This window comes from Pleurodeles waltl, chromosome 6 (genome assembly GCF_031143425.1).
Source record: "Pleurodeles waltl isolate 20211129_DDA chromosome 6, aPleWal1.hap1.20221129, whole genome shotgun sequence".
Classification (NCBI taxonomy): Eukaryota; Metazoa; Chordata; class Amphibia; order Caudata; family Salamandridae; genus Pleurodeles; species Pleurodeles waltl.
Window position 1 is genome coordinate 1,612,647,645 of NC_090445.1, and position 17,371 is coordinate 1,612,665,015.

General features: G+C 41.3%; 1 protein-coding gene across 4 annotated transcripts in view; it reads right to left on the reverse strand.

Annotated features, from left to right (window-relative positions):
• The window catches only part of AKNA (AT-hook transcription factor), a 279,571-nt gene that overhangs the window by 92,764 nt on the left and 169,436 nt on the right, over nt 1-17,371 (reverse strand). For all 4 annotated transcript variants that reach the window (XM_069241503.1, XM_069241504.1, XM_069241505.1 and 1 more), the window contains exons 14-15: nt 12,216-12,299; nt 8,155-8,423 (exon numbers count right to left, since the gene is read on the reverse strand). In XM_069241503.1, coding sequence (XP_069097604.1) covers nt 8,155-8,423; nt 12,216-12,299 — 353 coding nt within the window. The remainder of the gene's footprint in view (nt 1-8,154; nt 8,424-12,215; nt 12,300-17,371) is intronic.

Sequence of the window (17,371 nt, forward strand, 5' to 3'; positions counted from 1 at the left end):
ACAATGACAATGTAAGAAAATGGGGATGAAAAGGAACCAGCAAGAATGAGATAAAAAGACAGGGAGTGTTAGGTGGTGAATTAAAGAGGCAAGAGTTGTAGTCAAGACTATGCAGCCTTGTATAAGGCACCCTGAGCTTTGACAGTGCCGGCCACAAGCTTCTGAGAAAAACCTTGGGCTACTACACTTACGCAGGGAGGGAGAGTTACCCAAATGATGAAATTCAATTATGGGAAAGATCTGGAAGGAATATGTACCTTACCCTGAAAGCATCTTGTAGGCTAGCTTGTAGAACTGTAGATTCACATGCTCTGCACGCTCCTGACATCTAGTGTTGAGCTCAGACTTTGCAAGTTGTTTTGTTCGATGAATGTTTTCCTATTCATGAGGTACTCTATGACTTCCTCCTTAGTTGGCAATACGCATGGCCATTGACTCCATTGTTAGATTGTTTTTCACACAGTGGATAAGCCTTGAGGCCAGATGTAGCACGCCGTTTGCATGGCGCAAACTGCGAAAAACGCAGTTTGCGCCATGCAAACGGCCTCACGCGATGCACATTCCCAAATAGCGAGTCGGTGCCGACTTTCAATTTGGGAATGCGACTCGCAAATAGGAAGGGGTGTTCCCTTCCTGTTTGCGACTCGCATCCCAATTCAGAGTTGCTTTGTGACAGCGAATGCGGTCGCAAACCAACTCGCAGTTACCACCAGTGTCACACTGGTGGTAACACATTCGCAAAAGGGAAGGGGTCCCCATGGGACCCCTTCCCCTTTGTGAATGTCGATAAAAATATTTTTTCAGAGCAGGCAGTGGTCCTATGGACCACTGCCTGCTCTGAAAAAAACGAAAGCAAATGGTTTCGGTTTATTTTTAATTTTGCAACTCGTTTTCCTTTAAGGAAAACGGGCTGCAAAATGAAAAAAAAAACTGCATTATTTATAAAGCAGTCACAGACATGGAGGTCTGCTGACTACTGCAGGCCACCATCCCTGTGAGTGCAGGGACTCGCATATGGCAATACGTGGATCATTGCCATATGAATATTGATGAGGTGGGTCTTTGCGACCCCATAGCGAGTCGCAGAAGGTGTCTGAGACACCATTCTGCATCCGTTTTTGCAACTTGCAAATTGCGAGTCGCTCAGTTTTACAAAAGCAACAAAGAACTGTTGGATTTGGCAAAAAGATTTAGTTGTGACCATGCAGTACATTATAGCCCTTTTGACACCTGGTGTATGAAGGTGCCCTTTCTGCTACTGAGCATGGGTGAGGAAAACAAACTGGTAGCTGAATTGTTTGGTTGAAAAGGAGCGATCACTTTAGGGAACAATTATGGGTAATTTCAAAGCACAACCTTATCTGCATTAACCTGAATGAATGGTTCTTCTATGGTGAGATACTGTACCTCACTTGCCAAAGTGAGGAGATAGCTATGAGGAAAGCTACCTTTAAGGAGAAGAATTGCATGAAACAGGATGCAATGGCTTACATGGAGAGCCCATGGACCTTGGAAGTACTATATTAAGGTTCCAAACAGGGGTAGGTGGGGCTCTTGTTGAAATAACCCTTTAGATGCCTTAATGACTGGAATTTTGAATAGAGAAGAATGTTCCCTATTTTGCAAGTAGATGATGATAGCTCTAAGGTGTAGATGTATGGAAGTGTATGCTAATCGTGAATTTTTTAGGTGGAGTAAATAACACACAATATCTTGTAATGCTGGCATAAGGTGGTCAAGATTGTTAGAAATGCAGTGGTGGACAAACTATTTCCACCTTGCTGTATGGCAAGCTTTAGCAGTGGGTCTGAAAACGTCCTTAAGAATGCCCATAAACCCTTGTGGGAGGCTTAGGTAGCCAAATTCTAAGACCGTAGATGCCAAATATCTAGCTGGAGCTGCAGGTGACGAAGAGTCTGATTTTGCAATGTTCTTGAGTGAGAAGGCCAAATACTAGATCTTGTAGATGATCCTCCGTTTGTGACCACTGGGCTGAGATCAGTCCTGTAATGGACACATGTGGAATCTGGCATGGGGAAGTATAGCAATACAGGACACCATCATTCCTTAAAGGCGCTTGATTGTTCTGACTGGAATGATGATTTGGCTGAACAAAAGAGACAGAAGCTGCTGGCAGACCAGCACCCTTTGTTGGTTTGGATATAGACTGCTAGTGACTACATTCAATACCGACTCTAAGAAAGGATGAATAAGGCTGACTTTGTGGGTGCGCCTTAATGAAGTTTATGGTAAACCTAAAGCTGTAAAGCAAGGAGATGGCTTCTTGAGTGTATGCTACACACTGCGGTTTGGTTGCGCTCTTGATCAGCCAATCATCTAGATGGAGAAAACATGTAAGCCTCTCCTTTTGAGGTGGGCAGCTACAACCATTAGACATTTCGTAATGATTCTTGGGAAAGCTGTAACCACAACAGGTAGTACCTTGAATTGGTATATTTGTGCACTTACCATGAAGCAAAGGTATCACTGGTGAGCTGAATGGATAGGGATAGGGAACAATGCATTTTTCACATCCATGGCAGTCATGAGGTCACTTTGTCGCAACAGTGGGACAACATCCTGTAGGGTTGTCATAAAGAAATGTTCTGATAGGATGTACCCACTGAGGGGCCTGAGATCAAGGACTGGCCTATGTGAGTAGTCCTTCTTGAAAAAGAGGAAGCATAGAGAGTAACCCCATGTGTGCTTGTATTGTGGAGACACTAACTCTATGACTTGTTCCAGAAGGAGCAATTGAACCTCCACATGAAGAAGTTGGAGGTGTTCAGGAGTAAGGCTGCATGCACGTGGTAAGACGTTTGGTGGGGTTAAGAGGAGTTCCAGGCAATACCCATGTTCTACTACTGTGAGGACTCATTTATCTAAGGTGCTTTACTCCCACCGTGGAAGGAAATCTTGCAGTATCCCGCAACAGGTATTGTGTGGTCAGAGGTGAGCTGGGTAAGTCAATGTTTGGAGGTAAAGGTTCCTTAAGTGGGAGTTCCTCTGCCACTTCCCTTGGTTGTACTATTGCACCCGAATTACCCCCATGTGTATCCTCTGGCACCCTCAATGATGTTAGGTATGCTGCTGCCACTGATAAGATTGGGGCTGGTCAAGAGAGGTGGTCTTGGATTCCTCCTGTACTGCTGCTTCAGAAAGGACCCTCCACTGACATCTTAATTTCTGTGTCATTTTTTATCTTTTCCAGTATATCATCAATCTGCACTCCAAAGAGATATTCTCCATCGAATGACAGGTTGATAAGATGATGTTGGACTTCTGGTTTAAAGCCAGAGATGTAAAGCCAAAAGTAACAACAAAGTGTTATTGAGGTGTTTATCTCTGGGAAGCAGTGTCAGCAGTGTCAAGCATGCAGTATGTGATTGTGTTGGAAACAGTGTTTCCTTCCGTGACAAGTTTTTCTCTCTTTTTGTGAACTATTTAAGGAGATGTTGAATATGCTCCTTCATCTCATCCCAAGGACCTCTCTTGTATCATGCGAGGAGGCCTTGACTGCTACCCTCTTGCCTGCCGCATCTATGAGATTGCTCTCCTCACTAGGTGAAGCAGTCACATGTGGCTTGTGCAGAGCCTGAGGGCAGTGTAGGGCTTGAGGGCAGCTTTTTCTTATGCACAGGATTAAAAGCATGACTCCCTATAGTTAAGCTTTGACTGGGCTCTTACAGTTTAAGTGGTGTTATAATTGGTATGCATTTCTTAATACTCGTGATCACATGGTGGTATAATAAACATTTTCACACATTCGTTTGAAAGCGGGGACTTTTGGAGAAGGTGCACGTTTTGGCAGGAGTCATTTCACTGCACGAGGGTTCAGCAATTGAGCACTTCATGTTGAATAAAGTATTGATATATCCTAAGAGCCTAATAAACTTAGTCGCAGGTCAGGCATTGGCACATTTAAATATTTCACACAGTGATGAGTTAATGAATATATGAACAATAAAAGAAGGAAAGAAAACTTTTTGGGGATATTGATTAACACTGGATTCGATTGGAAGTATTGTTGGCATTGAACCTGCGGACTGCAATAAAGTGCTCCAGGAAGCTGACAAGTGGGTCACGCCACCAGCATGTAATTTTCAGAGTTGCTAAATGCAGTACAAGATGAGACACTGCACAGCTCCTGACAGCACATTTGATGAATTGCTTGTTGATTAGATTGGATTAAGCATTGAGTAAAAAGGTGCGAGCAGACAGAACACTGTGCCATTCCATCAACTTCCATGCATGGCCATTCTCTGTCACGGAAGACGGTTGATCAAGGGCATGGGGCCGCATGGGAGATGGCCCAGAGATACATGACAGTCATAGAAGTTTGGTGGGTAGAGGGAAAAATGTTGGAATCAATACCTTAATAGTCTTTCTCAAAGGCGGGAATTGGGGGCCAATCTTGAGGACCAGAAGTATGAATGTGAATGTTATGATCCAAGGAGCCTTATCGGTATATATCTGGACTCAATCGCAGGGAAAAATAATCTAACAAAGGAATCATTGACCACGCACATTGCAAACTAATGGAGGAGTCACAGGGTACCTTGTAACTTGAAAGGAATTCTTCGAACAAAAACAACTTACAGTGTCTGAGCCCAACACTAGATGGCAGGAGTTTGCAGAGCATGTATATCTACAGCCACACATTCTACAAACATAACATACCACATTGGCTTCTGACCTGATCTGCCATTCACTACAGTGAATTATAATCCAGATGACAGCTGGGCTGAGTAGTTCAAGCAGCCATAACCCTGTCTAACGGTACAAAAGGATTTTCATCCTTATGATATTCAGAAATTGAATGATCACTCTCCCACCCAACCATCTAGTGTGCCTTATCTGGCTTTATATACCACCAACTTCCAAGATTTACTACTTTACTTCATCTTAACTTGACCTTGCCAAATATTGGCCTTATTTGTTAGCCACATACAGCCTTCAGATAGGAACCCCAAAAGGATCTACTTGAATTTTTTCTTGAACCTCTGAACAATCATTTGACTGTATATTCCCACAAATTTGATTGCATGCAGATCATCCAGGATCTGTTAGGATAACAATAACTGAACTAAGAAAAACACTGGCCTTTATTCACACACATTATTCACAACAGCCCATTGGAGGGACTGTGGTTCTAGGTAGAGGTCAACTTATTAAGGCATAACCAGCGCTGGCTGGCCTCCTTTCTGATCTTACTTGGACTATGGACCAGATGGTAGTATCAGAGACAAGATATTCCTACCCTTGGTAGCCTTCTGACCATAAATTATCATTCCAAACATCAGTGCCAGAACACAAACGTGTCAATAGTTTATGTATGATACTGCTTGGTTGCAAACAGTGCCAATGACCACTGCCATCACGAAGCTCAGATCACATACTCCCTATCACTGCCTCACTGAGCCAGTTCAATCACTTAATTGTGGGATAGAATATACAGATCCTGGTTGTAAACAATCCTAATTGTAAACATCCCCATTGACCTCTATCTGAACACTATCTAATGAAGGCTTTCATTCCACAAAGGCAACTATACCATTATTAAACACAGCAAGCATATCCTTAATCCAAACTTGTGAGCACATGGATCATTGGACGGATTTAGACACAGCCGCAACCAACCATCTTCTGCCTTTTTATGAGGGTCTACAGGCTGAGAGTGACTAGGCAGGCACTAATAATAGATATGCATTAACTGAGAATGCCTTCACCCTGGGATTCTTAAGTCAATAGTTTTATGACTTGGTCATCTATCAGTGCCCTATATTCCATTTTTTTCAAGGCCTGGAGGAAGAGTAGGAATCAAGTAGGAAAGCTAATCACAGGGTGTTGCAGTTATTGTGTGGTACCCCCTAAATTCTAGATAATTGTTCTCTAACTCTCTCCGGCAGGTAGAGTGTCCTTTTAAGTTTCTGGTACATTGAGGACAACAATCCAGTAACTCGAGTCTTGGTTGAGCCTCCGATAGTAGGAGTGTGTTATAGCAGCCTGGCATTATGGGGTAATTGTAAGTGCCTTTGAATGTGCCCTCATAGTTCAAAGGGGCTTCTAGCCTTTAGGCATGTGAAAGTTTTAGTCTGGTCTGTCTCTGTGATCTTCCAAACAAGCAGTTTCACTGTGGTGGAGTTAGACATTATTTGTTTTTTATAATTTAAGGACTATTACACAGGTAAATTGCATAATAACTGTGACGTGACAACCAACCTTACTACTTGATTCCTACTACTTCTCCAAGTCTTGCAAAAGCTCTGAGCCTGTGCCCCAGAGGGGGCATAAAACGTGTTGGTTCTCCGGATATTTACAAATGTTTACTGTGTATAATAAGTGAAAGGTGAACATGCCACCTTCCTAAGACAAATAGGATAAATAACTCTGACAGATGATCAACTCATAAAACAATTGAATGTAGAGAATCACAGAGTGAAGGCATTCATAATTTATTATTTTTTTGTCCCAGTGGATCAATGAGCCCATATCACTTGAATGCACCTATTTCACCCACCCACTGAAACATGTCAGAAGTGAATTAAGAGCATACCATAGGGCACAAGACCTGATGCATCTCAAATGCAATACCTATAACAGATATATCAATATTCACACACTTTCCCAGTACTACACCTGGAAAACTGTAACAGATGGAGGTTTCCAGGGACAATATTGAGAATGGCACGTTCTATTTGCCACATGCTGTGCAAATACGTCTTTCTTTTCTTTCTTCATGCGGAAAAAAACTATTCAACATGAAGAAACCTCTGCCTCTATACCTCAAAACCGTTTTTGGAGTGTTCTGTTCCCCTTCATACTGTGGAAGAATAGTTTCTGAAGCTTTCTGCTGAAGTAAATCTGAAACTATTTCCAGAGTGGGAAAGGGTTGGAGAGGAGCTTGAAAGTTACCACAAACTCATGTGTGTGAACGTTCACAAATTTGCATGGTAAACCACACCTCAAGCTGGCCACTCCTCATCCTTTGTGTATGATTTATTAGTGCATTAACCTTTTTTGCGTCCTTAACAGGCATAAGTGGAGCCATTGTCTGTGGTAAACATAGTTTTACAATAGTAAATGGCTGTGCGAATCAGGCTCCCAGGTACCCAGATGCTACGATTTACAGAAGCAGATCAAATAGTTGCACAGGGTTACATTTGAGACCACTGCCTTCTAGCTGACCCCAGTGGTTACAGTGAACCAAACATCCACTTTGAATTGCTCTATCACTACCACAAAAAAGTATTAACTATGGAACCAGTGTCTGAATTTGGTAGTCCATGTGCATCTGAATCATTAGGTGTATGGGCTACCTATGGATGTGCTCTATTTTCAATGGAAATTGCCACAAATATTTCTAACCAATATCTACATGTCTCCTTGCAAGACACGGTTATATGAATAACTGCGCAAACCTGTATCCTGCACGTTCTTCCTTACATCTTCATGCTTATGTGTTGCAACACTCAACAAGCTCTAGTACAACCTAGGACATCAAGCACCCAATACTCTACACGTCATACTTCACTTACACACTATGGATGCAGCCCTGGCTTGCCTTGCAACCAACCCCCCCCAAAAGGCAGACATGCCCTGCAAGCAACCAGCCGGACAAGGCATGATTACTCTGCAACTAATCAGACAAGGCTACAGCACTGTGAGACCACACCACTGTTGGAGGCACACTATACAAAAGAACAGCAACAATAATAATGAGTTTCAGATTTTACAATTTATCATCATAGAACACCAAAAATCAACACATGGGAATACAGAAATACCTCACTATCCAAGCAGACATATTGTCCATTTCTCAAATTTTTCCCTTAGTGTTGAATATGAAACATACAAAAATAAGGAACAGTGATATTTACCTCAATTAACTCTGGTCAATGTACAATTCCATGACTGGCATCAGACAGCAAAGTTGAAACTTTACAAACAGTAACATTAATCGTATCATTGCGAAACCTTCAACGTGAGTAGTAGTGTCATGTATGTAGTGTCATGTATGTCTATGTTAAAATCCCTTCTGAGATACATACTTAGATAAAATCGTTAAATTAAGTATTACATTTATATATCTATAAGGACTTTCCTATGGTTATACCCTGAAGCGCTTTTCTTTGCATGATGCCTTCTACTCACCAATAGCTGCATCCCGCTCATTCTCACGATCCATGATATTGTTTGACCACTGGGTAGGAGAGATGATTTCGAGCCTGCTGACTTGTGGAATCTGTCTCTGAGGTCCTCTTTTCTTTGATTGACTGTCCATCGGAGGTACAGTTCTGACCGATGACAGTGTGACATGGGGCTCCTTATTTTTAGATTGCCGTGGACCATCTTTCTTCAAAGAGGAGCGGAGGGCAGACATTGTAGGAGCCTTAACCACTCCATTTGGCATCCTGATGTTTCTGGAATGTGCAATGCAGGAAATAATCACAAAAAGATAACATAAAATTGGAAGAGATCTGTTAAAAGGTCATTATGCCTACCCTACCATATGCATATAAAGAATGGAGGGAAATAACAGATATATGAATTAAGAAGAGAAAAACCTTAACACAGGCAAAATGACCTGAAGGGCATTTGCAATGCAATGGGTCTCATTATTGCTTGAGTTAAAGTTGTTTACACCGTTGCAAACTCCTAACCGGATATAAAGTGAAAATGAAACGTAAAACAGTTTCACATACCTAACTGGACTTTTCTTGTCACATTAAGTGAAAATGAAAAGTAAAACAGTTTCAAATAAGCGAGCTGACAGCAGACTCACAAATCAGACACACAAAAGGAAACAGAAGTTCACTCGCAGTGAAACGTATTGGCAAAAGTGCAGTTATCCATGTAACCTGCCAAAGTGCAATTATCTATGTAACCGGCAAAACTGCAAATATCCATGTAACGCGGTCGATGTCATGCAAAGCACTCAAGTAGTGCCCAGCGAGATCCTGCTGCCTACGAAATAAAAAGAAAAAGTAGTCCAGAAACCATACCAAAAACATGGAGCCTCGTATGTTTTCAGTAATTGGCTGGTGCACTCGAGGAGGGCTAAACAATGGAAAAGACATGACGTGTGCATGCCTTTCACTAAAAAGTCAAGTGAATTTTAAAAAGGCAACCCACGAATCAACTAAATTCATGGGCGTGACATGGGCGTGGTTACAAGCCCACAGAGAGATTACACCAGGGACAGAGTACTTTGCGCTCAACCCTAAAAATATGGATTAGTATTAAAGGCATGGTGGTTGTGAAGACACTCAAGTACACAGAACTACATTGAGATCGCCGCATTGGCTATCTGTTGGCTCAGTTTCATTGCTTATTTGTCACAACTATTTATGCTATTATTAAGGCATCCATTGCCAATGTTTTAGTTGTGCAAACATTAACAATGGTTGCTCCCATCCTGCTCTTAAAAAAGCCAATTTAAACACTGACAAGCCTGGTAACATTTGCCTTATAACAGGATTTCTGGGTGGAGAACACATTACCAGAGAAACTAGTAAAATAAAACAGATGCAAAATCAAGTAGAGAACTGCCAATATCTTGACCATGGTAGGTTGGCATGCAGAAACCTCAGTTTCCGTCCGCTAGCCTAGTGGGAAACAGGCTACAGCATTGTCTCTGGCTCGTAATCAAGCTGGTGCCAATGCTGTAGCCCGCAGGGTGCACCACCAACTTCACGACACTGCAATGGTGCTGGGCAGGGGGACCCCTGCACCTGTTCACCACCAGCCTTTTCATGCAGGTGAAACCGCCAATAAAAGGCTGGCGGAGAACGATTGCCACCTGCACCCGCCTCCAGCCCGTCGAGGTCACTGATCCCGGCGGAGATGGAGGTCCCATGGTGGTCGGACCACCAGGGTCGTATTGTGGCTGTTGATCCGCCACCACGAGGCTGGCGTTCAGAAGACCACCAGCGCCGTAATGAGGCCCATAGTCATGTTCTTACCGTCGGTTACCGCTAAGCAAATTGTGGCAGTGAGGGACACTAAAATGCTAACAAAGCTCCCTCGGCATGACTCCCATGACTCTGGGAGCATTACGTTTTTTATTTTCAAAAAGAAAATGCTGTTTCAGGATTTTCTTTTTGAAAACAAAAAAAAAAGAAAACTGTTTGGTACAGGGCTGCATCATGATGACGCAGCCCTCCACTGAGGAGTGAAATGCATTGGCAGGTACTGCCATGAAAGTGGTTCCTGCCAATGCATTATAAGTGACCACCTGCTTGAAGGTCACATAAATTTGGTGGATATTGCCTTCAGCGTGGGGAAGGAGTAATTTACTCAGCTAAAGGTGCCATCTCTCACAGAGTATGGCTGTATCTTGGAAGAAGGCATACAACTTTAAGAATTTTAATGTCATCCTGCTAGAAGCGAACACCTTCTACCCAAAATGACTAGTGTTTTGAACTCTCTATCCAGTGGCAAAAAAATAATCACTCTCAAGCTAAAGTAAAACTCCCATACTGGAACTGAGGTGGCTCTCTACTTGAAAACTTCCACTCTTTACACTGCTGATTTGACTTCAGAGTATACCAAGAATAAACCCTCTTATCAACCAGTGCCTGATTAATGGTAACACCCCTTTTGAAGACTGCTTATTGTGCCAATTTATCAGACAACTTTGGTTATACAGTAGGCACATTAATAGTCAGCCTCTTTGCAAGTTTCATAGGAACTCCCAAAACCTAGACCTGCCCAGCCGAAACAAGCCCTTCAGGAACAGGAATGTTCACTTCAGGGAAAATGTCAAGACCGCTGGCATTCTAATGTTGAAAGCAAATTATCCACTTCACTGTCACAATCATTGTCTCCCTTCTCCCCAAGAGCAACTTTGCATATACAGCATATCAGAACGTAAGCCAAATAAGAGTTCTCCAAGGCCATTGATAAGATGACTCAGGCATAGAAAATGAGCCCTGAACCGCACCCAATGCCAAAGCCAATGCTCTCACAGCTGCAAAAGACCCCAGGAGCATAGTTAAAACTGACACCTCTGTCTTACAACCAATATTAAGCCCAGAGATACAACTGAAGCATAAATTGATGCCAAGCCTGGCAAAAGACCAAACTGCTAGCATCACAACAGGTTCAGACTCAGTTACATCTGCTCTAAATGGCCAGAATGGGTACGTCAAGATGGGGGGGTGCTAAGAATCTCTGCAGGATTAGCAGTAGCAAAAGCCAGCTAAAAGCGCCAACACCAGAAAAGGAACAGAAAAAGATGATGTACTTTCTTTATATCTCATCCTCTTCTTACAATTAGATAGTGCACCTTCATGTGGCTTCTTATGCTTTCTGGATGGACACAGGCTCCTAGATCGCAAGTCGCTTTGAGACCTTCCTCTAAAATGAGGTTTAGATTTCCTCTTCATGGAAGTCACCATCGGTTTTGCTTAACTCTCTTGATTTGCTTTTGGTACACAATGAAGAAGAAGCTGCATTATGGGACTGGCACATACACCACAAGCACTTCAAATGTGGATCCATGCCCAACATTGGTCACTGCCATTTTCAGCAGAGCTTAAGGCTTGAAGATTCTTAATAAGACGCTATTCTGAAATAGCCACACATCACTCAACAAATGCCTAATGCCTGAAGAAAACCAAGAAAATCTTGGTGGCCCTACATTCTGCACTGATAAAGGCACGGAAGAAAAGAAACTGGACCACAAACAGTATTAAATAAATCTCTCATAGTGAGGTTCCACTACTCGGTCTGTTAAGTCATGAGGCATCCCCAGCATGGGTGACATTTGTAGCTATGGATAAGTTTTTGAAGCCACTCATGGAACCGGGAAGAGGGTCAATGAAGGAATTTATGGGAGTGATTCTTGATTAAAATGAGATATTAGAAACTCCTTTTGTAAGACCTTGAGAGACTAGATGTTTTTAGTCTTGGATGAAGAAATGTCTGGAGGTAAACATCGCTGTGAGAGGCACCTATTCTAAAATAAAGATTTACCTGCATAAGATGAAGGGAGGATTGAAAATGGACCCACTGCCTACAAATTACCAGCTAGAGGCATAAAGATTGACAGGGTGTCATATGGCAAGTATGAGATAGTAGAACCTCGTCCATGCATAGACTGTATAGAAGAAAGATTGAGAGATGAAGAAAGCCCATACTTACATCTTGTGATAGAGTGCAAGAGCAGCACTATGTTTCTGAAGTGAGGTACAGAGAAGGTAGACACATACCTGGTGACTCGTGGAGAAACCTGCTCTGTATTCCTCTTATTGGGTGGAGAGAAGGAAGGAGATGGACTGAGTTCTTGGAAGCACCTGGGGGGAGATCAATAAATGTAATGTTTTAAGATCTGAATTAAAGACAGCTTCTGAACGCAAATGGTCCAAGACAGTGTACCTGGTAACCTAATCAGATCTAATACTTCTGAATCCTGGCAAACTCAATTCTGTGAGTCCTGGGCAGTTCACTCTCTTCTATAGTCAAGTGTCTCTGGCTGGAGCGTCTCGAGTTATATAGTGATAGGCATCCATTGACAAGCACTCCAGTACAGAAAGGAAGAGGGCTCAAGAGGTCCCAATGAGAAGAGAGCTATAAAAGGAACATGATTCCTGTAAACACCAACCTGCAAAGGAATACTGTCCTTGGCTGTACCTTGTAAGGAATTGACAAGAATCATATAGTTATTTACTGGGAAATGAAGAGTGGTTCTGACACTACCTCTCCCATAGGTATCTAGAAAATAAGAACAATGGGCCCCAATTAGATTTGAGGGGTTGTATGCCCAGTCCATTTAATAGTGCATTGTTGTTAATGATACTCTAAATGCAGCAGATGGGACATCTGCCTCTTTTTGGCAGCCGTTCTGCATCAAACTCTAAACTCTAATTAAGACCCTAACACTGCTCAAGCTATTTATTTAGGGTTGGTGCTTTTGATGTCATGGTGAGAAACAAATAGTGCACCTATGAGTGCTTCCATAAGTATGTCTTCTATAGTTGGGTTGCAATAATCAGGGAGTGCTACAAATGTATGTGGCAAATATCTGCAGACTTGTCAGCTTTCCGGCAGCTGCTAAATAAGAATTTATAGGTCTCCCTATTAAGTACCAGAAATGTAGTTCTCAACACTGAGGTTCAGAATCCATTCTACTGCTTGTGCTGATGCCGCTTTGTTGGCCCTGAACATTTATTTCTATCATACAGGTGACATTGTGATTGTAAATAAAGTGGTTCTAAGCAACTCCCAGGTTTGCGATTGCCAAACTTTTGTCCCTATATCTTTTGTTGGTATCAACACTCCTCATCCCAAAAAATGGCATTTAATTCCTTTTTTCATCTCTTTGAGTCATCTATTTCTAGTTATCCAGATCTTTCAAAGTGTTCCTAACCTTTTTTCTATGAATAAGCGCTCAAGATACTTTTCATCTAAGGCATACCAACAATTTGTCTGCTGTGTAATTTGTTACATCAAAGCCTGAGAGAATGCTATTTTTTTTAACTTTAACTGCTATGGAATTTGCTTTGGCATCTATAGCGAGTGGGGTAGCATACGGGTACTTATTTATCTCCACCCAGAATTAACACACTGCTTAAAGCTTCACTTAACAATTTGCTTGGGCGGTCACAGTTAGATAACATATGTCAACCTCAGCATCATATTCGTTTTCTGATTTTATTGGATTTCACAGTAAAGCTGCGCACTGTAGTACTGTAGTTACCTCTAAGAGGCTCTCCAGTTTCACTTAGATCTTGGCTACATCTAACCTGAAAATTCCAATGGGCCTGCCACAACAGTTACTGAGCCCATAAGAGTAATGGGGCTGATTTAGGATTTGGTGGAAAGAATACTCTGTCACAAATGGGACGGATATCCTGTCTGCCGCATTACAAATGCTATAGGATATAAAGCACTTGGAATATGGTGGACAGAATATCGTTCACGTTTGTGAAGGAGTATTCATCTGCTAAAGTCTAAATCAGTCCCTGTGAGTTGAAAGCAGACAAAATCCACATGTGAAACCATGCACTAAAACAGATTCCTGCTGGTTATTCCACAAATACATATAATCTCCCAATAACATAATTACTTAGCCCCTTCATAACAGTAATTCCAGAATGGGAATTAATGGACATAGTTCTGGGACACAAGTAATCGAGGCCTCAATCTTTGAATTCTCCATTCCACCTTCCACTCCACTAAAAATGTGTTTTTTCAGGGTTTCCTCAAAGAATCCACTCTATCCAAACAGCTCATCTTATTCATGGGTGTTGTGAAGCAGCACACATAAAGAACCCTTAGTTAAAGAATAGGACTTGGCTCTTGGAGAACCATTATCTAGTGCTCGACTAAGAACAGCACATTTACTCAACATATGCAATGGACAACGTTGAAATTGTGGCTATTTTTAGATTGTAAAAGAGAGTTGTTTCATATCCATATTTTAAGCACTTTCTTACCAACTAAATATAAAATACGTCAGTTAACAATTTTGCATTAACAGTTTCTTGCTAATTGTTTCAAACTATGCATAATTTATAATAAAAATCTAAAAGTAGCCAGGTAGATTTAAAAAGGTAAGCAGTCGTCCGGATCGTACTGGGAGAGACAGAAAGTTTTTTCCTCATTAGAAAATAAGGGAAATTTTACTTACCGGTAGACATCTGTTCGTAGTATGTAGTCCTGTAGATTCACATGCTGTGCATAAGCTTGCGATCTAGTGTTGGGTTCGGAGTAGTACAACTTGCTTTTGATCGAAGAAAGTTTTTCTGTAACGGGATCGAGTGACTCCTCCTCTTGGTAATACTGCACATGGGCATCAAGTCCTTTGTTAGATTGTTTGTCCGCAGGCGGGAGAGCGAAGTAGTGAAAATAGTATAGTAGGATATAAAAGATGTCCATGCAATGTATTTACATATGTATATATATATGTATACATATATATATATATATATATATATATACACATTTTATATATATATATATGTATATATATATATATGCATATGTATATATATATATATATATATATATATATATATATATATATATATATATATTCATATATATATTTAAAAAAAAATGCAATCTGTATACACTTCCTGGGAGGAATGAGGGTGCATGCAAATCTACAGCACTACATGCCACCAACAGATGTCTACTGGTAAGTAACATTTTCCGTTCGATGGCATGTGTAGCTGTAGATACACATGCTGTGCATAGACTGTAAAACAGTCCCTTCATAAAGTGGTGGCTAGTGTGTAGGGGTTGCAGTTGCTTGAAAAGGTGTTTTAAATACAGCTTGTCCAACATTTGCCTGTTGTCTGGCAAAGACATCTACACAATAATGTTTAGTAAAGGTGTGTGGTGTAGACCATGTTGCTGCTTTACAAATGCCTGCCATAGGTATGTTACCTAGAAAAGCCATAGATTCACCTTTTCCCTAGTGGAATGCGCTCTAGGTGGTACATGTAATTGTTTTTTAGCTTTAGTATAGCAAGTCCGAATGCATTTGGCTATCCATCTTGCTATGGTTGTTTCAGATATTGGGTCTCCTTTGTGTGGTAATTAGAAAGCCACAAAAAGTTGTTTTGTTTTCCTAAAATGTTTTGTCCTGTCTATGTAGTACATAAGAGCTCTCTTGACATCTAGAGTATGTAGAGCTCTTTCTGCCACTGATTCTGGTTTTAAGAAGAAAACTGGCAATTCAGTTGTATCATTAATATGAAATTGCAAAATGATTTTTGGAAGAAATTTTGGATTTGTTCTTACTACAATCTTTTCTTTATGAACCTGAAAGAAGGGTTCTTCTAAAGTTAGTGCCCAGGGTTCACTAAAACACCTGAGCGATGTGATAGCAATTAAGAATGCTACTTTCCATGAAAAGCGTTGTAATGGCCAGGAGTGTAGTGACTTAAATGGTGGAGCCATGAGTCTTGTGAGTACAATATTTAAGTTCCAAGATAGAGCTGGAGGAATCCTTGGTGGAATTATTCTTTTTAGTCCTTCAATAAATGATAACTGGAATTCTAAACAAGGAAATATGTTGTCTATTTTGCAGATATGCAGCTTTAGTGGCTAAATGTAAACAAATAGATGTGTAGGCTAAACTTGCCTTTTGTAAATCTAATAAATATTGCACAATGTCCTGTACTGTTGGTTGAAGAGGGTCAATGTTTTTTGTTTGAGAATAACAAACAAAACGTTTCCATATTGCTGCATTTCACTGTCTAGTGGTAGGTTTGCGTGCTTGTTTTAGGATATCCATACATTCTTGTCGTAAATGTAAATATCCAAATTCTATGACTTCAGGAGCCATATCGCTAGGTTGAGTGATTTGAGATTTAGATGTCTTATCTGTCCCTGTTTTTGTGTCAGAAGATCTGGTCTGTTCGGAAGTTTTTGATGAGGAACAACTGAGAGTTCCAGAAGTGTTGTGTACCTTGGTTGACGAGCACATGGGCCACTAAGATCATGTTGAGGGAAGATTGTTTGATCTTCCATACTAGGAATGGTAAGAGTGGGAGAGGGGGAAAAGCGTAAACAAATATCCCCGACCAACTCATCCATAGAGCATTGCCTTTGGACTAAGGGTGTGGGTACCTGGAGGCGAAGTTTTGGCATTTTTTGTTTTATGCGAACAGATCTATTTGAGGTGTTCCCCATTTTGTGAAGTATTGTTGAAGGACTTGTGGGTGTAGTTCCCACTCATGTGTTTGTTGATGCATCCTGATTAACAGGTCTGCTAATTAGTTATCTGTGCCCGGGAGATATTGTGCCACAATGTGAATTTGGTGACGAATCGCCCATCTCCACAGTGATTGTGCTAGCTGGGACAGCTGCTGAGATTGTGTCCCACCCTGTTTCTGAAGATAGTACATGGCAGTCATATTGTCTGTACGTATCAACACTGTTTTGTGTTGCAATTGTGGTAGGAATGCTTTCATTGCCAAGAATATTGCATGCAGTTTGAGGTCATTGATATGAAGAGACTGGCGAGTGTCATCCCATACTCCCTGAACTGTTAGGTTGAGGAGATGAGCACCCCACCCCTTGTTTGAGGCATCTGTTGTGAGAGTAATCTGAGGCACATGGTCTACAATGTGTCACCCTCTTTAAATGTTTGTGGTATTCCACAAATGTACAGAGAGATAAGTCTGGCGGTCCAACAACACTAGATCTTCATTTTGACCCTGTGCCTGAGATCACTGAAAAGAGAGACACTGTTAAAGAGGAGGCATATGAAGTCTGGCATGAGGCACTATGGCAATACAAGATGCCATCATTTTTTAACAGTTTCATCACAGTTCTTACTGTGTATGTTTGGTTTTGTTTTAATGTTGCAATTAATGTTTGAAAACCTTGGATCCTGTTCTGGTTGAGAAATGCT